This window comes from Cladophialophora immunda (assembly GCF_000835495.1).
Source record: "Cladophialophora immunda strain CBS 83496 unplaced genomic scaffold supercont1.5, whole genome shotgun sequence".
NCBI lineage: Eukaryota > Fungi > Ascomycota > Eurotiomycetes > Chaetothyriales > Herpotrichiellaceae > Cladophialophora > Cladophialophora immunda.
Window position 1 is genome coordinate 4,155,540 of NW_015622545.1, and position 20,143 is coordinate 4,175,682.

General features: G+C 53.0%; 8 protein-coding genes across 8 annotated transcripts; 5 read left to right on the forward strand and 3 right to left on the reverse strand.

Annotated features, from left to right (window-relative positions):
* Window positions 1-166: 166 nt before the first annotated feature.
* Window positions 167-4,853, reverse strand: PV07_09533 (uncharacterized protein). The gene has a single exon (XM_016396799.1). It carries the CDS (start codon window positions 4,707-4,709, stop codon window positions 345-347), a length of 4,365 nt encoding a protein of 1,454 aa, XP_016246655.1. The 5' UTR covers window positions 4,710-4,853; the 3' UTR covers window positions 167-344.
* Window positions 4,854-5,089: 236 nt separating this feature from the next.
* Window positions 5,090-6,820, forward strand: PV07_09534 (uncharacterized protein). The gene has a single exon (XM_016396800.1). The coding sequence runs from the start codon at window positions 5,272-5,274 to the stop codon at window positions 6,628-6,630; it is 1,359 nt and encodes a 452-aa protein (XP_016246656.1). The 5' UTR covers window positions 5,090-5,271; the 3' UTR covers window positions 6,631-6,820.
* Window positions 6,821-7,012: 192 nt separating this feature from the next.
* On the forward strand, window positions 7,013-8,812 carry PV07_09535 (mevalonate kinase). Its single transcript, XM_016396801.1, has one exon. It carries the CDS (start codon window positions 7,154-7,156, stop codon window positions 8,615-8,617), a length of 1,464 nt encoding a protein of 487 aa, XP_016246657.1. The 5' UTR covers window positions 7,013-7,153; the 3' UTR covers window positions 8,618-8,812.
* A 58-nt stretch (window positions 8,813-8,870) lies between these two features.
* On the forward strand, window positions 8,871-10,543 carry PV07_09536 (uncharacterized protein). Its single transcript, XM_016396802.1, has 2 exons — window positions 8,871-9,533; window positions 9,665-10,543. The coding sequence occupies exons 1-2, from the start codon at window positions 9,112-9,114 to the stop codon at window positions 10,347-10,349; spliced, it is 1,107 nt and encodes a 368-aa protein (XP_016246658.1). The 5' UTR covers window positions 8,871-9,111; the 3' UTR covers window positions 10,350-10,543.
* PV07_09537 (uncharacterized protein) lies at window positions 10,384-12,362 on the reverse strand. Its single transcript, XM_016396803.1, has one exon. It carries the CDS (start codon window positions 12,155-12,157, stop codon window positions 10,580-10,582), a length of 1,578 nt encoding a protein of 525 aa, XP_016246659.1. The 5' UTR covers window positions 12,158-12,362; the 3' UTR covers window positions 10,384-10,579.
* Window positions 12,363-12,543: 181 nt separating this feature from the next.
* PV07_09538 (bifunctional purine biosynthesis protein ADE17) lies at window positions 12,544-15,039 on the reverse strand. Its single transcript, XM_016396804.1, has 4 exons — window positions 14,859-15,039; window positions 14,674-14,800; window positions 13,127-14,621; window positions 12,544-13,069 (listed from the first exon to the last, which is right to left on the reverse strand). Exons 1-4 carry the CDS (start codon window positions 14,875-14,877, stop codon window positions 12,914-12,916), a joined length of 1,797 nt encoding a protein of 598 aa, XP_016246660.1. The 5' UTR covers window positions 14,878-15,039; the 3' UTR covers window positions 12,544-12,913.
* Window positions 15,040-15,222: 183 nt separating this feature from the next.
* PV07_09539 (uncharacterized protein) lies at window positions 15,223-17,865 on the forward strand. Its single transcript, XM_016396805.1, has 2 exons — window positions 15,223-17,342; window positions 17,396-17,865. Exons 1-2 carry the CDS (start codon window positions 15,822-15,824, stop codon window positions 17,783-17,785), a joined length of 1,911 nt encoding a protein of 636 aa, XP_016246661.1. The 5' UTR covers window positions 15,223-15,821; the 3' UTR covers window positions 17,786-17,865.
* A 661-nt stretch (window positions 17,866-18,526) lies between these two features.
* On the forward strand, window positions 18,527-20,023 carry PV07_09540 (uncharacterized protein). The gene has a single exon (XM_016396806.1). It carries the CDS (start codon window positions 18,951-18,953, stop codon window positions 19,998-20,000), a length of 1,050 nt encoding a protein of 349 aa, XP_016246662.1. The 5' UTR covers window positions 18,527-18,950; the 3' UTR covers window positions 20,001-20,023.
* The last annotated feature ends 120 nt before the right edge of the window (window positions 20,024-20,143 follow it).

The window sequence follows — 20,143 nt, forward strand, 5'->3', positions numbered from 1 at the left end:
GGCGTGCTGAAGGAGCCCGGGCTTTAGCAGAATCTCCGCAAATTATGTCACGTGCCAGGACTCAGGAGGACAAACGTTCAGCCGCATATCCAAGGGGAAAAGGGACAAGCACCACCACCAACTGTGATAGCAAGACAGCGATAGAGTGTTCCCGTTGATATGGGACGCAGTTTGCTTTGCATGGGATCCTCATTATCATGTCCAAGCCAATATCAATAGCCTGTACCTCTCCTGTCCATACAATATCACTATCTTGCATTCCCATCACAAATAGGTAGCTCTCTACCATGTCCGTACACGACGTCTTTGCCAGTCAACAATCTCCTGGCTCACTGTTTAGCGTCTTAGCGCTGAGCCAGCACTTGAGCCTGGAACCGAATCTGAAAGCAAAGATCATCCAAAGTCCGCAAGTCTACATCTCCAGGCTCAGTTGACTTGAGCCGATTCAGCACATTTTGTAACATAGCATTTATGTTGGGCCGAGTACCTCCTTCAGCATTTTCCTTAGAGTCAGCCAACACGTCAATCGAGACTGCTGCCTCATCACCGCCCGCATTGAGCTGATGATCCTCCGTTGCTGCGTGCCCATCATCGCTCGAAGCTGAAGTCACTTGCACACTTTCTTGTCTGCTCTCTTCCTTCGAGCCCAAAGTTCCCGGCACGATAACCTTGATCGTGTCATGGTGATGAATCGGCGAGTGAGAAGCTGAACTGACATTCTCTGCCCTCCGCTGTTGTCGGCCCCTTCTACGCTTTGGGGCACTTGTTGATTCAATAATGCCCGTTCGTGCCGGATGTCCTGCTGCAATCGCTTGAACTGCCCTCGACGGAGCAACCACGATACAGTCCATTATTTCTTCTGGTGTATTGTGCATGGAACTGTGCGTGGCGACTGGTTGGGATGACGTCTGTGAAGAAGATTGTGACCTCCTCCGCTTGCTCGAGGTGAATCTCAGGCTGTTCGACTTGCGCTTGCGAGTTCGTCGCACCTGAGCTATTGGTTGGCTGTCTTGTCCCTGCTCCTCCAGGGGTTGCAAAGCCTCATCCTCGACTACCTGGCTAAGATGTTGGTCAAGGTCATGGGACAGTTGCGAGGCACTAAGCATGTCGATCTCGTCACTGTCAGTTCTAGGTCTTGCCATTGGGCTCGAGTCTGCACCATCACCCTTTGCGGCTGCGGTCGTTGCAAGCGAATTGATGGGTGATGAAGGAAGCCTCACAGCCTCTTCAGTGCTTTGATCTTGCATGTGGATATCCCTCTGTGCGCCCATGGGCTGTTGTTCACCCACTGCGGAAAATTGTCCCATTACATCTTCCGTTGGTGAAAGGTCATTTGCCTTTGCTGCCATCTGCTGACACGCACCCTGCGGCGGCGCAAAGGCAAGCTCAATTCTTATTTGGCCATCCTGGGCAACCACTTGTTGTGGGGAAGAAGTGATCTCCCCTCCATTACGGTTACCTGGAATTGACGGTGGTGACGAAGGTACATCGATGTCCCCTATATGATCTGTAACGTGCCGGGCTCGAGGGGTTGGAGATGCCGGTATTTCGGGTTCTTGATCATGACCTGTCGGCAAAGTGGGTGTTGATGGTCGTTGTGGTAGGGCAGCTGCCTTCCGCGCAATGCCACAGTTGCTTACACTTTGAGCCCTGCTATGTGGCCTCGGACTCGATCGAAGATCGGGAAACACAACGGCAGGTTCAGAGCGTTGCCGGTCCCGAACTTCTTTTTGATGTTCTGTCAGGCACTGTGAGTCTGAATCAGGTCCACATGTTGGTGACGAGTCAATCGGTACAAAGTGAACCTGAGAGTCATCATATCTCAGCCTGGGTCGTGAAGTTCGTCTTTCCGGGCTCGAGAAAACCGGGTCAGGTTGTCTGGCCACATCATCCCCGAAGTGCTGACTCCCTAGTTCCGGAGAGGGCCCAGCGCCATGTACGTCCGTGTTGGGGCTTAGTGATGTACGCCTGGACGTGGGAGTATTTGCTTCCTTGGCTGCAGAGGGCAATGTGGTATCGTTTGGTATGATTTCTCCACCAGGCATGAGATCGCCAGGGACATGGACGTCAATGCCGGCTTTTCGTAACATGAGCAAGGCTTGAGAGACACGAAGGCCGATAGTGACTGAACTCAAATGACCGAACCGCATGTTCCACATTGTCACCGCCTCGTCCCGCACGAAGTTGTTGGGGCTTTCGAACAGAGCAGCAAAAATGTCATCCAATTCCTCAATGGTCTCAACTGGACACTTAGAGAGGATATTCACGGAGAGGGTGACTATCTCCGTACAGCGTCCGTCCGGAGAAACCTTGCTGTGGCGCTCCTCACACTTGAGTAACACAGAAAGAGTCGGCTGAAGCAGTCTCATGAGGCGGACGACGTGTTCTCGAGGCATATTCCCGAGGTTCTGCTCCAGCTGTTTGATCCCAGACATTAACAACGACTTCTTATCAGCGGATTGTTCTGGTCGGAAGTCTCGGAGTAGTCGGGCGTTCAGGAAGTCGAGAAGTTCCTGGCAGTGACAGAACAATGCTCGGATTTCGCTCTTCAGTTCCTCAGAGGACGCACGAGTGTGGCAATCCTCTTCATTCTTCTTCAGTTCTAGCATGACAGAGTCTAGTGTATCAAAGATGACAAGCATCTTCTTGATGTCGCAGTTGGTCTCAAGTCCAGCCTTGATCAGATCATTCCCAAGTTCAGTGACGGCAGCGAGAGTCAAATGTCGCACTTGCGCTATGCTGAGTTCGTGAGTGCCATCTGCTCGATCTGCTCCCGCAAGACCTGAACACTCTTCAAAAAGGGACCCTAAGCAATTGATCACGTTGGTCATGGCATCGACTGTTTCAGGTGATGGTTTGATTTCTTTGCTGCTGGCCTCTCGCAGGGCTTTGAGAAAATGTGACCAGGCAATGGCAATGAATGCTCTGTCAGATTGGCCTGAGGCGCCCCAGGAGCTGAATCGCATCAAAACTTGAAACATATCGAGAATCGCTTTGGACTTTGCCCTAATCCATTTGCAGTCAATTGTGGGAAGCTCCTCCGGCTCGACTCGAGTATTTTCAAGAGCCCGTTTCTCGTTCCAGACTTTCGTGCTCTTTTTGGAGTTCCAGAACAATGACATGAAAATGCGACTCGCTATGTCGGCATTGGCAGTGCTTTTCTCAAAAAATGAGCTTCTCATAACCTTAACAATGTATTCATTCCAGACTCTCGTGTATTGCTTATGCGTGGCTGCTGGTCTGAAGGAATAATAGAGTAAGGTGCAATAACTGGAAACAGCGGTTGGGCGAGTGCCTTTGGTTGTCTGTTCTATAGACTGACGTTCCATTTGAGCAGTAAGGGGCTTTGCAAGCAGTGCCATCAAATTGTCGGAGGTTTGATGAGGTTGGATGATGTGGATGAAACGATCCCAGGCCATGTAGGCTTGTTGTTTGATTGCAGACTCGCTGCAGTTGAAGCATGTCTGGATCACTTTCAACCAGTCCATGAACTGTGGCCACTTGTCAAAACGAGGCCAAGGGCCGTTGGGGTCTCGGTCCTCAACGCCATTGCTGAGCATGAGTACGATGGTCCATATCTGTGGCACCTGTAGTCCTTCTTCCTTGACTGTGATCATCTTCTCAAGCCTGCGACACATGGCGGAGCTGAACGTCTTTCCAGGCGAGATCTCCGCGCCGAGGATAGTCTTGATGGTGGCTGAAATGGAAGAAGACGCCGGAAATACCGAGCATGCTTTCAGCCCCATGGCGATCGCCTTTGTCCTCACGTCTTTCAACAAATTCGTCATGCCTGTCAGCAGCTCCTCAACCCATAGGTTGGCCCTGGCTTTCATTGTAGGCCTTGCTTGGTCGAGGAGCTTCTGATAGACCAAAATCCTCTCTGAAATCACGCCATTTCCTTTCACGTGTTCTGTTAGAGTCTTCAACGCCTCAAGCAGTCGTGTAACACGGCTGTTGTTGACGAGTACTGGGCGGAAATTTTGGGTTGCTAGAAGGTGAAGGTAGTGAATGATCACGCCCTTGGGCGCAGCATGTTCAGAGATGACCTGGATAGCCCGATCAAGGACGAAAATGCGATACTCGTCGGTCAATAAAGAGGAATAATCCCGATTCCACACAAAAATGACGAGCACCTTCAATGCTTGAGTAACCAGGTTTGTACCAGCAATGGGCGGCTCGTCGGGACTGGGTTGCTTCTGCAGATCTCGTTTGATGTATTTCATAATCGTGTTTATCTTGACCTTCAGCACATCCTCCTCGGGTATGTCGTCGTACTCTCGGATGACCGAAGATAGGGTCTGATATGCGTCAAGGGACAACGATCGGTCGTCACGGGACAGTTGTTGCACGATGCTCTCCATCATTTCACCCATTGTGCGTTTGGCGTCTTTTGATCCATCCACAGCTTGTGCAGTATGCCCATCAACAGAGCAGGGTTTGAGGATGGACTTCAGAGCTGATTGAGAGCCCGAAGAAGGAGGTATCGGTCTAGTTGTACTGGAGGGTGGGTGGCTTGCGGAGGAAGGATGTCGAGAATGTGTACCAATCGAAAACCCCACGCGTTTTTGATTTGATTTGTTCGACGAGCCTGGGAAGGATGCGGGCGAGTCTGGAGAGCTCGTAGGTTTGGGCGACGGATCTGGGAAAAACACTTTACGGCGTGAAGAGGTAGAGGGTGGACTCAAAGGAAGAACATCAGGAATGGACATGATGGCAAGGAACCAGCATTAGGCTGCACGGAGATGCCAAGTCACTGTGTCAACAAAAAAAAGAACGTGATGGTACTAAAGACCGCCTGCAGTCGCTCATGACTCAAAGATTCTCGCAGATTGTTGCAGGAGAGGTGCAAAGAAGCATTCAAAGCCGGGGAAGATAAAGAGGACGAAGGGCTGTGGACACGCCCAGCCTCGCTGCATTGATGGAACGCGTCGAGACGCGGATCTCGTGTTTTAATGGAGGCCTTGGGGGCTCTGATTGGTGGGCCTTGCTCAGCCTGACCAGCACGATCTAACGAGTACTGAAGCGGGATAGCTCCACTCACGCCACTCAAAGACCAACCCTGGAGATGGAAGATTGTCGAACCATTCCACAGTCTTGTCATGTCATACGTGCTCAACACATCGTTACTTCAAGTGAATGAAGTCCCACACTCCCTACGCCGCAGCACCTACCATCTCGGTCCTTGAAGGGGTATTGATGGACTAACAAAGGATTTCTCTCCTGGTTCGGGCCGGACACTGGAACTTTCTTTACCGCATATGCTCCTCTATTATGGCGACCCAGAATCAGCAGAATGAGGCAAGAGCCTTGCTTACCCTACTAGCGAAGGACCTGGAAACCAAATCCCTCGAACAGAAGCGACTCGAAGAAACCTTGGCCACCCTGAAAGTCTTGGGGCACAACGCCAATAATGTATCCAACGTCTACAACGACGATGGGATCAAGACACTGGGAAGCTATGGTTTTGGCGATTTCTCTCGATCAGTTCGTCAAGAGGCCTTGAGATGCATAGCAAACGCGCTCCTCTTGATTCCAGCAACCCGAAAGTCCTCACTTAAAGCCGATCTCGACAAGAAAGCAACAGATGCACTTCATGAAGCAGACGACGATGACGAATTTCTGCTGTCGCGGATATTGTTCCTGTTGACTTACGAACCTAGCATTGACATGAGGACCTTGATAGCAGATCACAATCTGGCGGACGCCATCGTGAAGCATCTTTCGCGTCACGCAGATGGGGCGAGCAAGTCTCCAAAGAGCCCAGTTGGTCAGGGCACTTTAGCCTTGATGGAAACCCTCAAGCTTCTTTTCAATGCCACGAGTATCAAGACCGATCAATTCACAAAGTTTCAACCTGCTGTCGTCGAACTCTTCCGCCTTCTCATCCTCTCAGACATCCCGTCGCCAGCGCTTCAGCCGCCGATAAGCCTCCTTGTGAACGCTTTGGCCAACTTGGATATTGGGCCGGAGGCCGTGAAAGCCAGTGAGATGCAACCGACAGTGGACAAGTTGATGACGATCCTGGAACAAGCCATCCAAGAGCACTCTTCAACGGAACTGGACACGATTGCCGTTCCTCTATTAACGGTCTTGAGAAATATCAATGAGACTGCAGATCCCAACCTCCGTGAGATGATGAAGGCACGGCTTTTGCCTGACGATAAGGAAAGAGACCAACCCCTAGGGAAATCATCTTCGTTTGCGTCACAGCTTCTGCGACTGACTACGTCTTCGGGGATGTTGAACTTGTCTGAAGCAATTTCAGGGCTTATGTTTGAGCTTTCCGACAAGGACGCCAATCAATACGTCAAAAATGTGGGATATGGCTACGCTGCAGGATACTTGATGACCCATAAGATCCCCATCCCAGAAAGTGCGAAGAAGTCGCATATTTCAGGCGAGTCGTCCACCGAGGTCCCGATCAACCCCATTACAGGCCAGAGGCTCGACAAGGAGCAGCCGATTGAACTGCCAGAAATGACAAGAGAGGAAAAAGAACGGGAGGCCGAAAGAATGTTTGTGTTGTTCGAGAGACTCAAACGGACCGGGGTGGTGAACGTTCAGAACCCGATGGAGGTCGCAAATGATGAAGGCAGGTTTGAGGAGCTCAGTGATTCGGATCCCGAATGATTCGAGACCAGAAACCCTCCATGCTCTCTGCGCTTTGCTTGTGCCAAAAGCTGCCCTCGGGGACGACGATGCCAGAATTGGTGACAGCGATATCCATGGACCAGCATGTGCGAGTATTTTGCTACACTTGAGACTAGACCTAATCAGCCTCTTTCAGCCAATGGCTCTTGTGTCCTCTGTAATCGTCTCCTACGGCACTGGCCTGTTGTCGCTGGCGCCACTCGGATAAGGGAGTTCGCGGGGGCTGCCCACCCGGCAAGCGGGGCGAGAGAGTGGCCCGTTCCTGCATAAACTTGCAGTTAGTGGCCCCTTGGGCCCTTAAACGATAAGCTTAACTGGCTGCACCCTCCGCCCCGTCGTTCGACAACATGTTGGCTGCGCTGGCAAAAATTATCTTCCCCCGTCTTTCTCACCACCTCACCCTTCCACTTGCCCCAACCACCACCACCACCACCACCACACCGTTCTTTTCACGAGAGTTGGCGCTCTCGAGCGCCCTTACTCACATTGCGTACAAAGGGCCATGGTCCATCGTGTCGAGTTAGCGATGAATGGCACTCCCAAAGTCAACGGGGTCAACGGGCTCAATGGCCACTCAAAGGATGGCTTGGTGCGCCGGTCCCTCTCAGCACGCAAGTCGTCGTCGCCTATGGCCCCCGCTTTCATGACTTCTGCCCCCGGCAAAGTCATTGTCTTTGGAGAACATGCCGTTGTCCACGGCAAAGCAGCAATGGCCGCGGCCGTCTCCCTGCGATCCTACCTCCTCGTTACCGCGCTCTCGAAATCGCATCGGACGATTCAGCTCGTGTTCCCAGATATCGGCCTCGACCACACCTGGAATATCGACAATTTGCCTTGGCATGTCTTCACAAAGACGACGCGGAAACCCCGATACTACGACATGGTGACATCGCTGGACCCTGAGCTCGTTGCCGCCATGAAGCCGCATATCGAAACGGTGTCTACCCATTTGAACGGAGACAAGAGAAGGATTCATCAGAATGCTGCTTCTGCTTTCTTGTATTTGTTTTTGTGTCTTCAGACGCCTGCTGCGCAGGCTTGTATCTATACCCTACGGTCTACACTGCCGGTTAGCGCGGGCCTCGGATCGAGCGCGAGCATTTGCGTTTGCATCAGTGCTGCCCTCCTCAAACAGATCCATGTCTTGTCTGGACCACATCACGATCAACCAGAGGAAGAAATCCAAATACAACTTGAGAGAATAAACAAGTGGGCTTTTGTCGGAGAATTATGCATCCATGGTAACCCCAGTGGGGTGGACAATACTGTCGCAACACATGGAAGGGCTGTTCTGTTCAAGAGGCTTGACTATTCGAAGCCCCCGAGTGCCACGCCACTAAAAGATTTCCCCGAACTTCCCTTGATGTTGGTCAACACAAAGCAACCCCGCACAACCGCCGCAGAGGTCGCCAAAGTCGCGGCCCTGAAGAAGAAATACCCAGCTGTGACAGAGGCGACTTTGGACAGCATTGACGAAGTCACGATGTCAGCACACGCTCTAATCACCTCGGAAGAATTCGATCCTGCGTCAGAGCAAAATATCGAGCATTTGGGTGATTTATTCCGCATCAACCACGGATTGCTGGTGTCACTCGGGGTGTCTCATCCCAAGCTGGAACGCATTCGGGAGTTGGTGGACTACGCCGACATTGGCTGGACCAAACTCACTGGAGCTGGAGGCGGTGGATGTGCCATCACGTTACTCAAGCGAGACGTTGACCCAGCTGCGATTGTCGAGTTGAAGCAAAAGTTCGAAGCTGCAGGGTTTGAGGAGCACACGACTACGCTAGGAGGTAATGGCGTCGGCATGCTCTACCCTGCAGTCCTGCACAATGGCACAGAGGAAGAAGGAGGCGAAGAAATTGACCAACAGAAGTTCCTCAATGCTGAAGGTGAAGAGGGAATTGAGGCGTTGGTGGGTGTTGGCCTTGATGAAAGGCGACCTGAATGGAAGTTCTGGAGGTAGTCCAGCTACGGACCCGTTCCTTGATGTTTTATTAGCGAAGGCGCAATGCATCAAAGTTCCAGTGGGAAGGGCTATCTAATTAATGAGAGAGCAAAAGTTCTCGCGCTTTATGTATTATATTGTTGTCAACGACCTGATTATTGCAGCACGCAAAGAGAGACGATGTTTGTTCTGTATCACGTGGAGGAGTCGGAGCACAGTCCTCGAATTCCTCCGAAGCGGATTTCATCTTCGTATTGTTCTCTTCATTCCGCCCAATTTCAGTCAGATGGAGTGAGTGCCCTGATGTGAATTGGCTTGTCCCTCTATGCCGGCCATAAAACCGTCTGGTCAAACCGCATGACATGGTCGCGAAGTTAACTCATCTTTGACTCGGCGACCTGATCTCAACCCGGCTTGATTGCAGCCAGCCAACGTGTATGAGGGTTGCTCGTCGCTTGTCCATGCCTCTTCGCTGAAGCCTCCCTTCAGACGACTGATTGCCAGTTCACAACATGGCTGACGCTGCTGCTTCGACCGCGATACCCAGAAAACCTAAGGCCAAGTCCAAAGAACCGTTCTACGCCGTGTCGCCCTTGTGGAAAGATGTCGTCCCCATCCCCCTCATCGACGGCCCGCCAGGCCAGAAGGATCCCGGCCCCGCGCTGGCCACCATCGCCTACTCGGTGCGGTACAGCGAGGCCATGTCGTACCTGCGGGCCGTGATGGCCGCGAACGAGTTCAGCCGGCGGGCGCTGGACTTGACCGAGGACATCATCGGGATGAACCCGGCGCATTACACGGTGTGGCTGTATCGTGCCAAGATCTTGAGGTCGCTGTGGGACAAGGAGGGGGTGAGTGTCGAGGATGGTGTCGGGGAGGAACTGGAGTGGTTGGAAGGGGTCAGTGAGCGCAATTTGAAGAACTATCAGATCTGGTGAGTTGTTGTCTATCTGCAAGCCCATTTATTCCCATTTTTTTTTCTCATACGGGCAAACCCAACCGCTCCCTACCAAAGTAACCACATAACGTCCCTTCATCCCTGACTTATACCTTGTCCTTCTGCAGGCACCACCGCCAGCTCCTGGTCTCCCTGCTGCCGACCTTCCCGGCCAACGAGCCCGAGTTCATCACGCACATCCTCTCGTTCGACGCCAAGAACTACCACGTCTGGACGTACCGGCAGTGGCTGTGCCGGCGGTTCCCGGACCCGCTGTTGACGACGGACGCAGAGCTGCGTGCGGTCGACGCGCTGATCCACGAGGACGTGCGCAACAACTCGGCCTGGAACCACCGGTACTTTGTGTGCTTCGGCGCCGAGGAGCTGGCGGCGATCGAGAACTCTCCGGGTGGCGGGATCCGCAAGGACGTGCTCGCGAGCGGCGGCGGCGGGCTGGTAGTCGACGAGGACGTGGTCGCGCGCGAGGTCAACTACGCAAAGGACCACATCGCCGCGGCCCCGCAGAACCCGTCGCCCTGGAACTACCTCCGCGGCGTACTCAAGCGCGCCGCCATCCCCGTCACCGACCTGCAGGTCTTCTGCGAGGGGTTCGTCGGCGGCAAGGACGCGGACCTCCTGAGCGACTCCGGCGCCGTGAGGAGCAGCCACGCCATCGACTGGCTGGCTGACATCTATCGCCTGGACGGCAAAGTCGAGAGGAGCAAGGCCTGTCTGGACGCGTTGGGCAGCAAGTGGGATCCCATCCGGAGGAAGTACTGGGATTGGAGGGCCAAACAGCTGGCTACTGACTAGACGGTACGACAGATGGTGAGGAAAAGGGCCGTGGGGACGGAATTGGATTGATTACAACCAGACTTTGCTTAAAGCGCCGTCTTCGAGTCTGCTAACGTCTTCTATGTCTAAGCGATTTCTACATTGATACCTCAAAAAGGGTCTAACGCTGTGAAGGGGCAAGAGTCGATGCCGAAATGTTTCATGCACGAAACCACAGCACCGCAAAACTCTCTTTCTCCCTCCGGTCTCTAAATCTTCTCATCCTTGTCGTGCACAATGATCCTGATCCCTTGGCTATCCAGCTTCACCCCGGCCGTGAACAGATCCCTCGTGGGCGTCGCATCGCTGTCGTCCGTTTGGTACATTTCCAGATTATACCTCATCACCATGGCGGCCACGGACATGTACAGCTGCGCGTACGCCAAGTGCATGCCGATGCAATTTCGGGATCCCTTGCCGAACGCCACGATGTATTTGTCCAGACGGCTGGTGGTCTTCCCCTCGGCGATGGCGTCTTCGTCCAGCCACCTCTCTGGATCGAATTTGCGGGGTTGCGGGAAGATGTTCTCGTCGATGAGGACCAGGTGCGGTGTCATGGCGACCGGCGTGCCGGCCGGGATGGTCCATTCCTTGTACTGGATTGGTTTGTCGTAGATCCGTGGCAAGCGAGACAGCATTCCACCGGCCATCCGGACGCCCTCTTTGATGACCGCGGTCAAGTAGGGCATCTTTTCCAACGACGTCCAGGGAGCCACCGGGTCACCGGGCGGGATCTCGACCTTGGACAGCTCCGCGCGCATCTTTGCCAACACGTCCGGGTTCTTCATGATGTGGTACGTGGTAATGGTAATAGCCCAGGCGGTTGTCTCAGAGCCCGCGGTGGCAATCAAGACGCCCTCGTCAATCAGCCGTTCATCGCTCAGTTCATCCTCGGGGAGATCGCTCGACAAAATCTGCGCGAAGATGGTGTCCTTGCGCCTCTTCTCGGTCTTGATGGCCTGCATTGTCTCTGGGTCCGATTTGATCTTCTTCACTTGGATCCCGACACGCTGCATCCAGGATTTCATGAAGCCGACCGGTGGAACGAGTTTGATCGCCACGGAGAGAGGCATGGACCGGACGATGGCCCCGATCAGTGGGAATGAGCGCACAATAGCCGCCGAGGCGCGTCCGCCAGTGTTGACGAGCTTCCAGGTCATGGCCCATTCCGGGTGGTGGATGTAATCGTACGTCCAGCCATAGGAACACTGCGTGAGCACATCGGTGGTCAAAGCCAAATACACGGCCTCAAGGTCCAGCACCTCCCGACTCCCCTTGATCTTGTCTAGTCGTTCGCACATGACGGCCAATTTCTCCTGGATGACGGGCATATTCGCGACAATGCTGGCCTTGGAGAAGAAAGGATTCAGAGCTCCTCGCCTCTTTCGATGGATCTCGTGCTCCACGGTCATGCCTCCGGCCGTGGGCACCGCAAAACCCCGTGTCCACCACGCCCACTTGTCAAGCTTCAAGCCGTACAACGCGTCGAAGAAGTCCGGATCATGAATGTGCACGTCGTCCGGATTGGTGCGAATGATCGGCCCATACTTTTCGTGCATTTCCTTGATCTTCCACACGTATTGATGGCCCTTGAAGACGTCGTAGTAGGTTTCATACCAGTACGAGGCGACGGCGAGTTTGGAGCCCGGGAATCGCCGAAGGGGATGGAAGTAGATCCTGTAGACGGCTAAGACGAGATCATAGGCGACTCTGGCCAGAATGAGGTAGCCTAGCAGGCCGAGCCATGTTGTGGACAGGCCGAAGCTGATGTCTTGTGGCGAAACCATACTTCCCGGCGCGAAGGTCGATCTTTTGGCTGATCTTGGGATCCGAGAGGCGTCCAACGCGCAAGGGAACGACCTGCTCCCAGTGCTCGAGGACAAGTTTCTCGAGAGACAGCAGCACTGGGAGAGGCGGTCTGATGTACGATTGAAGTGCGGACTTTGGGTCCAAAAGAATAGGGGTTGAAGGACCGGGGGGCGCAGCCGCCATCAACTCGGGAGTCGGCGAAAAGATAAGCCGTCATTACATCGTATTTTCGAAAGGCTCTCGCGCGGACAGCGGTGTCCCTTGCCCGAGTTCTTGGACAATGCCAGAGAGCAATACCTGGTATTTACAGCAGTAGATCACCTGGAGCTCGCACAAAGCAGTTGACCTTGCATATGCAGGACGATCACGATTTGACAGGATGGCGGACGTCGGAGCAAGCACCGGTAAGCGAATTTGAACGGCTACCCAACTACCATAAGAGGATTAGAGGATTGTCTTTGTGACGAGGACGCATATTGATATCATGTCAGGGCTGACCGGCGGGGTTCCAAGAGATTCGGTGTCAATTGGAATTGTTCATGCGTGTCTATGGCTTTTTGAGGGGGTATCCATCATCAGTTGAGATCTTCCGCACTGAAGCATCTCCTTCGACATGTAGGTCGTACTGCGTCGTCGTCGTCACATGGCGTTGAGGCCAATATCCGTCTCCCCCGTCAAATCACTCGTTCTGAATCTCCCCACCACTGTTTCTCACTGTTGGGCCGAAAAAGGTTTCAGTGGTGAAACAGTCTCGTGCTCTGCTCAATGAACGTTATCCCCAGGTTCTCTGCTGTGTCAAATACAGCGCCATCGTTCTGCGAGCCGGTCGGGGCAGCAATGTATTTCACGCCACTTCGCGCGGCTCGGTATACGTTGTCCACGAATGGGAACTGACTCATGTTAGTTGAAGAAAAGAGAAAAATCAGTGAGGGCAAAACAAAACTCACAAAGGCATCACTTGAAACCGCCACCTCGCCGAGTTTGCCCAACCATTGCCGTCTCTCCTCAGGAGAGAAGGGCTTCGGCACACACCCTTCTGCAAAATTGCTCTCATAATCTTTCGTTTCGAACTCGCTCTGGGGAGGCACTTGGCCCGAGCACAGCATGTCAATGGCATTGGATTTTTCCGACCGCTTGACCCCCTTGGCCCATGCTATCGACAGTGTGCGTTCATGAAACCGCATCCACCAGTTATCGGCCTTGTCGCCTGCTAGTCTCGTGCAGTGAATGCGACTCTGCTGCCCAGCACCGAGACCAATAACTTGACCGTTCAACGCGTAGCAGACAGAGTTTGACTGGGTGTATTTCACCGCGATGGTCGCCACAGTAAGGTCGCGCAGCGCCGAGTCCGAGAGCTTTGGAGAATCTTTCGGCCGGATAACGGAGTCGAATGTCTCGTTGGGCGAGATTTTCACGTCATTTCGTCCTTGCGTTAGTTGGACACCGTACACGGTACGTGTTTCTTGTGCGGGAGGCTCATAGCTCTCGTCCATTTGGAGGACCAGATATTTACCCCCTTTCTTCTTCTTGAGAATCTCAAGGGCTGCTGGCTCATACTCCGGCGCAATGACTCCATCGGAAACTTCTCGGGAGATGATCCTCGCGGTGGGGACGTCGCATTTGTCGGACAGAGCAATCACGTCGCCGAAGCTCGACATTCGATCCGCACCCCGCGCTCGAGCGTATGCCTGCGCTAGACCCGAAATCTCGATCCCTTCGATGTCGTCGACCATGTAGACTCGTCGCTCCTTTTCATTCAACGGTACCGCAATAGCGGCGCCGGCAGGAGAGACATGTTTAAAACTTGCAGCAGCTGGAAGCCCGAGTGCTTGCTTGAGTTCTTTCACAAGGGGCCAGGCATTTAGACAGTCAAGAAGATTGATGTAACCCGGCGAGCCACCTAAAACTTTGAAAGGCAGCTTCCCGTTGCGCACAAATGCAGCGGCGGGCTTTTGATGAGGGTTGGCGCCATATCGAAGAGAGAGCTGTTGCACACCATTCCCGGCATATTGTTTGCGGAAGAAGTCAGAAATGGCAGCGTCATAATCAGCGGTGTGTTCGAAAGCTTTCAGAGCATATCTCTGGCGACTCTCCTCAGGGATGTCGCCTTTGTCCAGTTCCTGAAGAAAGTGGTGATAGTCTTCGGGGTCGCTCAGAATAGTAACCCTAGCATGGTTCTTGGCTGCTGCTCTGATCAGGGTGACCCCTCCAATATCGATTTCTTCCACGGCTTCAGGGATAGTCACGTTGATCTTCGCAACAGTGTCTTTGAACGGGTACAAGTTGCAGACGACATAGTCGACTTTGTTGATGTTCTGGTCAGCGAGATCCTTCTCGTCAGAAGCGAGATCTCTAGCCAAGATTCCTGCGTGGACGGCCGGATGAAGGGTCTTGACTCGACCGGAGAGCATTTCGGGTGCTTTTGTGATGGCGGAGACATCTCTAAAGAGCATTAGCACATTCGGAGGGTTTGGCAAGGTAGGAAATCCCGCACTCAACGGCGAACCCAGCCTCGCGGATCATTTTCGCCGTCCCGCCAGAAGCGAGAAGGCGAACATTCTGCTTGATCAAGCCTTTCGCGAGATCGAGTAGGCCAGTTTTGTCATAGACGGAAAGAATGGCTAACTGTGTTAGAACGAGGTGTGAACTGTGGAGGGTCACGTGGCAAAGGTGACATGCCTATCTTCTGGGAAGCCATTGTATCGCAGACCACTCAATGCTTGGAGTTTGGAGACTTGGAGGAGGAAATTGCTGTGTCGGTGGATGAGTCGTCTACAGAACAAGCCACATTGACTGATGGTGATTAGCGATAAGTTCTGCAGGAAGTCTTGCAGGGCGAACTTCAAGGTGATAATTTTTCCACCTTTAACTCCCGAATATGCAAAACATGCGATTGGAATCATGCAAGAAATTTCAAGATTGCACTTCAAGGTCTACGTGCTCAACGTAGTGCCAAGTCCTACGGGGAAGTATCTGTATCATTTCCTCACCTTGGCCCAAACTTGTCGTGCTTGTCCTTGTTGCCCACCCGCAGAGAAAAGACGTCCCCTCAAGCATTGATTCCACTGCCACGTCGTTGACTCGACCGCCGAAACCCTTCTAACCGCGTCCGTGTCGGCGAGTGAGCATGTGGGGAAACGTGCCTCCTCCGCAAGACATATGACATAAGCGATACGGCCTCGCATGTGGGTGGCAATCACCGAAGAGGCGGCCGAGGTGTCGCGCCGTTGTCAATGACATCAAATATGGAATATCGTCAGAAATCGCCAGATCGATCTGCGACAAGGGGATCAACCCTTCTCTGCGGCCTTCCAGTGTATAGTCCCTCTCGAAGCACATGTATCGACCTTGATTGTCTGATTCGTCCAATCTGTCGAAAGAGGATTCGGTTCAGCCTGGTCAGAAAAGGAGGTATGCGTGAAGAATGATACATGGATTGCAGTGCGAGGCCACGAGAAAGTCAATCCCGACGTCATGCCCTCCCTTTCCCTCGTTCCTTCCGCTCTTCCTTGGACATGCACAATGGCAGATATAATCAACAACCCTCGTTCTGAGGGACCTATCCATCTTGACACCCCAAAGCAGTCTCCAGCAGAGACTTTAGTTGAAAGCGGTCTGCCTCCGTCCACATGATCTGTCACCATGCAGAACCAAGAACACGAAGAACCCAGGCAGGATTGGGTAGCGCCCACAGAGAGGGATATCTCCTTCCAAGGTCTGCCACGCGAGCACGAGTCCCTCCTCAAGGAGACCTTGTACCCCGATGATGCATTCAAGGGCACGACCTACTGGGCTGACCTACCGGCCGGAGAACGTACCAAATGGGTGAACGACCAACATAGCTCGGAGGCCAGGCGAGAACTAAGGGACGTGTGGCAAATGTTCAAGGCTGACCCTCTGGATCCAATCAACCGATATCTTCATAACTATGCCGTCACCGGCGTCGGATTCTTCACCGAGGGTTACGTCTTGTTCTCTGTGGGGAATGTCCTACCCCTCCTGGAAGTCGTGTGGCCTCAGTGCTGGAGGAAGCATTCAGTCTGCGACAAAACCATGGTGCAGGCCATCAGCTACATGGAGATTCTCGGTATCATCTGTGGGCAAATCCTAGTTGGTATCACTGGCGATTGGATTGGCCGGCGCTGGGGCCTGATTCAAGACGCGCTCATCATGTTGACCGGGACCATTCTTCTGACATCAATGTGGGGTGTTACGCTGTCCGGGTGGACAGTCATGTATGGAATCAGCCTCTTCTGGTTCTCGGTTGGAGTGGGTGGCGAGTATCCCATGACCTCGTCCACCGCCATGGAAGGTATCCATGGCCAAGCAAGCTCAAGGAATGACCGATTGCATCGGGGTCGGTCGGTGGCGTTGGCATTCTTGATGCAAGGCTGGGGGCAACTCGGAAACCAGCTGGTACTTATTTTGGTCATGCTCATCTTCAACCACAGCCTCAATCCCGGGTACGGCAAAACCGCGGCTCAGGCGACCTTTCGAATCTCGTTTGGTATTGCCGGACTTTGCCTCCTTTACTTCTTGTATCTTCGTGTGTACAAGCTGAAAGGCGTGGATCAATCCCTCAAGGCCTCGAGAAAGAAGGGCGAAGTGACGGGATATGACGTGACGTCGTTGAAACTGACCATGAATCACTATTGGCATCGACTTCTGGCTACGAGCTTGTGTTGGTTTTGCAATGACTTTCCTTTCTACGGCAATCAGATCTTCAGGAATGTCTTTCTTCAGATTGTCACTTCCAGCTCCAGCCAGGTGGGAACGTTGTGGCTCTACAATTTGATCAACATCGGCTGTGAGCTTGCCGGTTACTACCTGGCCGCCCTCTTCATGGATCACAAATTCTATGGCCGCAAAAGAATGCAAGCCGTGGGGTTTATCATGTCCTTCATTCTGTTTATCATTGCTGCGGGGCTTTACCCAGTGTTGGACGTCAAGGGGCCAGGGGGGAAGGCCTTTGAATTTATCTACTTTTTCAGCAGTTTCTGGATTCAATTTGGACCCAACTCCACGACGTTCTTGGTGGCAGGCGAGGTGTATCCTGCTCCCATTCGAGCTACTGCGCATGGGTTTAGCGCAGCGGTTGGCAAGTTGGGGGCTCTCTGTGCAACTATCATCTACAACTACATCGGGGGCAGGACCAAGTTTTGGGTAAGTTATGGGTCAGCTAACTTCTGAGAAGCGGGTACTAATGGATTTGACAGGTCGTCAGCTGGTTTGGGCTTATCGGCTTTATTGTCACCATTTTATTCATCCCAGATACAACAGGTCTTGACCTTCGTGAACAAGAGCGATACTGGTATTTCGTTCGGGAAGGACGATCTCAGGATTATCACGGCATCGCGATTCATCCCAGACATCTCAGTTGGTACGAACGAGTCGTCTTGAAGCGACACCACCAGTATAACCCAGAGCTAGATCGTCTCGCTCGGATCAACGAGCTCCGGGAATTGTACGAGAAAGTCGAGGGTGTCAAGGGTGCCGAAACAGACGATGAAAAGACTCTCCCGGGAACGAACCAGGGTGATCTGGACGACAACGTCAGCAGATACTTCGACATGGAACGGCGAAGTGGGAAGAAAAATAATGTGTAAATGTCCAGGCGTGTTGGGACTGGACGGGGTGTGGTTAATGTCATTTTCTTACCAAAAAGTCTGGACACACAAGATTATGGAACGTGAATGGTTTATCACTGTTCACTAGTGCCTAATAGTTGTTTTGATGGATGCAATGTACTGTAATAGCAACTGGGAAGATGCTTGTTTTCTCGGTCACAACTGCTCTACCGCAGAACCGCAGAACCGCAGAACCGGGTAAATGTTTTTCCGGGCTCGGCACTGTAAAGGGGTCAGGGGCTCTCGCAACCCCTGTGCCAGCCTTGCATGAGCCCACAGACGTCTACTGGCTTCAAAAGGGGCTGCTCTCGAGGATCGATATCCTTGCTGTCCACTGTAGCCGGGAGCTTCTTTGGCGGCTGCAAGTTTGTCAGAATCTTCAGGCAGCAAGCGAGGAAGGATTAGACTCTAGTCATGCTGGGGAATACCACATCCGAAGAGTTCCACAGCCTCCTATTGATACGGCCCACGTACGCACTGTATCGCTAATAATGTCCTGCCACCGCACCTGCTCTGGAGTGCGAGCAGCGAGATAGACAGTCAGCGATCTGCGCAACTCCAAGAGCACCGGTCCCGACAATCTTCGCGGCGACACGGCTAGGTTGGGACGGGTGTCTGTGGATCTCGAGATAGCGTTCGTCTGGAGATCCATGGCTAAAGCTTCCTTCCACCTTGTTGCAATCTTCTTATCACTTTCACTTCTATCTCACCACAGTCGAGGCTAGTTCGGCAGCTTGCTATTGTGGTGATTGAAGTGGACGTGTCATTGTCACACACCTGCCACCGGTCAGGCACAATTCACTTCGTGCTTCGTGCTCATCCGAGTTGGGGGATCATGTGACGGACGGGTGCCTGCCCGATTCAGCGCAAACTCAATATCAAGATACAACTGAACGTCATTCTCTTGTCCTGGTTATTACTAGTTCCTAACGGCTCCTACCAGTTCCTACCAGTTTCCTTCACACAGACATTTTTCAGAACGAACCTGAATTCTCACACCCGGTTCCCATCTCAAAAAGATTCTCTTGTGCGTCCCTCTCGACCCAAGAATCTCTCTTTCATCTCATCCAACCTCTGGCCCACAAAGTATCTTCTGCATCACTCCTCGTCCAGGCTATGCTCATGCAAAGAGCAAAGCGCCATCATGTCATCGTCAAAGCGTAACCGCATGCTTCCTCACCGTAACCGCCAGCATGTCCTCCGCCCTGTGCCTCAACCTCGAGGCCCGCCTGCTCCTCGTCCACAAGCAGAGACTCGTCGTCCACCTACTGCGCCCATCGCCAAAGCCCCCAGATCTGCACCCTCCCGATCTTCGAAGCCTTTCTCCTTCTTCAAGCTGCCCGGTGAGATCAGGAACCGGATCTATGATCTTATCATTCCCGAAGCTCGAGTGATCATCTCGGCCAACCACCCCCAAAAGGAACTTCAGCTGATGAAGCAACGAGAGCCCTTCAAGAAGCACAAGCCATCACCTCACCGTCTGCTCGGCCAGTTCACTAGCAACGCCACCGAGATCGGCCTTCTCTTGAGCTGTCGTCAGATGAACCGTGAAGTCGTCAAATTCATCTATTCTAGAACCACGTTCTGCTTCGACCGCATCGTCGTGTTGCGAAGTTTTCTCAAGACCATTCCCGCAGAAGCTCACGCGAGCATCCAAGCCCTTGAGATCACCCACGTAGGGTACGCCGAACCCAACTGGCTGGCTGACCGCCGGTGGAAATTGAGACACGATGCGAAATGGGCCATGGTTTTACGACAGATCCGGCATCAGGTGACCGCGCTTCGGCACCTGACCCTTGATGTCACTTTCTTCGACTGGCCGTGCCGGCTGGACGTCTCGGAGAAGTGGGCTCGACCTTTTCTGGAACTTGCTGGGGACGGCCTGCAGCGCGTGGATATCACACTAACTCACGAGCGATTCCATCCATTCAAGGTAGCAGCGACTGCCAAAGAGCTGGAAAACAAGATGGTGAGTGCAGAAGCAAGAAAGACGAGAAGACGGGACGAGAAGCTCAAGATGGAGATGGAAAGGAAGCGGCTGGAGGAATCCAAGCGTAAAGCGACCAAGGCGTTGAAGATCAAACTCCCGCCTGGCGACAATACTCCTAGCTTGAATATGGGTAACAAGAAGGTGGTGAAGAGCAAAGGCCTGGAACAATACGCAGTGGCACAACCTCCTGTGGCATACTGTTGAAAGTCGAATGACTTGGCGCCGAGGGTGGGCATGAGACCGATCGGGGGAGGGCGTTGATATCCACAAGGACACAGGCTGATTACGGGGGAGGATGAAAATAAACGGGGAAAATATGGTCAAACTGCATTATTGAAGGCTGTTTG

Excerpts from the sequence above, each read along its gene's own strand:
- PV07_09533 (XM_016396799.1), bottom strand. The coding sequence starts at position 4,709 with ATGTCCATTCCTGATGTTCTTCCTTTGAGTCCACCCTCTACCTCTTCA.
- PV07_09534 (XM_016396800.1), top strand. The coding sequence starts at position 5,272 with ATGGCGACCCAGAATCAGCAGAATGAGGCAAGAGCCTTGCTTACCCTA.
- PV07_09535 (XM_016396801.1), top strand. The coding sequence starts at position 7,154 with ATGGTCCATCGTGTCGAGTTAGCGATGAATGGCACTCCCAAAGTCAAC.
- PV07_09536 (XM_016396802.1), top strand. The coding sequence starts at position 9,112 with ATGGCTGACGCTGCTGCTTCGACCGCGATACCCAGAAAACCTAAGGCC. Across the intron at positions 9,534-9,664 it reads TTGAAGAACTATCAGATCTG|GCACCACCGCCAGCTCCTGG; the intron begins GTGAGTTGTTGT and ends GTCCTTCTGCAG.
- PV07_09537 (XM_016396803.1), bottom strand. The coding sequence starts at position 12,157 with ATGGTTTCGCCACAAGACATCAGCTTCGGCCTGTCCACAACATGGCTC.
- PV07_09538 (XM_016396804.1), bottom strand. Across the intron at positions 14,622-14,673 it reads GAGGCTGGGTTCGCCGTTGA|AGATGTCTCCGCCATCACAA; the intron begins GTGCGGGATTTC and ends AATGCTCTTTAG. Across the intron at positions 13,070-13,126 it reads CGGTTTCAAGTGATGCCTTT|TTCCCATTCGTGGACAACGT; the intron begins GTGAGTTTTGTT and ends AACATGAGTCAG.
- PV07_09539 (XM_016396805.1), top strand. The coding sequence starts at position 15,822 with ATGCAGAACCAAGAACACGAAGAACCCAGGCAGGATTGGGTAGCGCCC. Across the intron at positions 17,343-17,395 it reads GGGGCAGGACCAAGTTTTGG|GTCGTCAGCTGGTTTGGGCT; the intron begins GTAAGTTATGGG and ends TGGATTTGACAG.
- PV07_09540 (XM_016396806.1), top strand. The coding sequence starts at position 18,951 with ATGTCATCGTCAAAGCGTAACCGCATGCTTCCTCACCGTAACCGCCAG.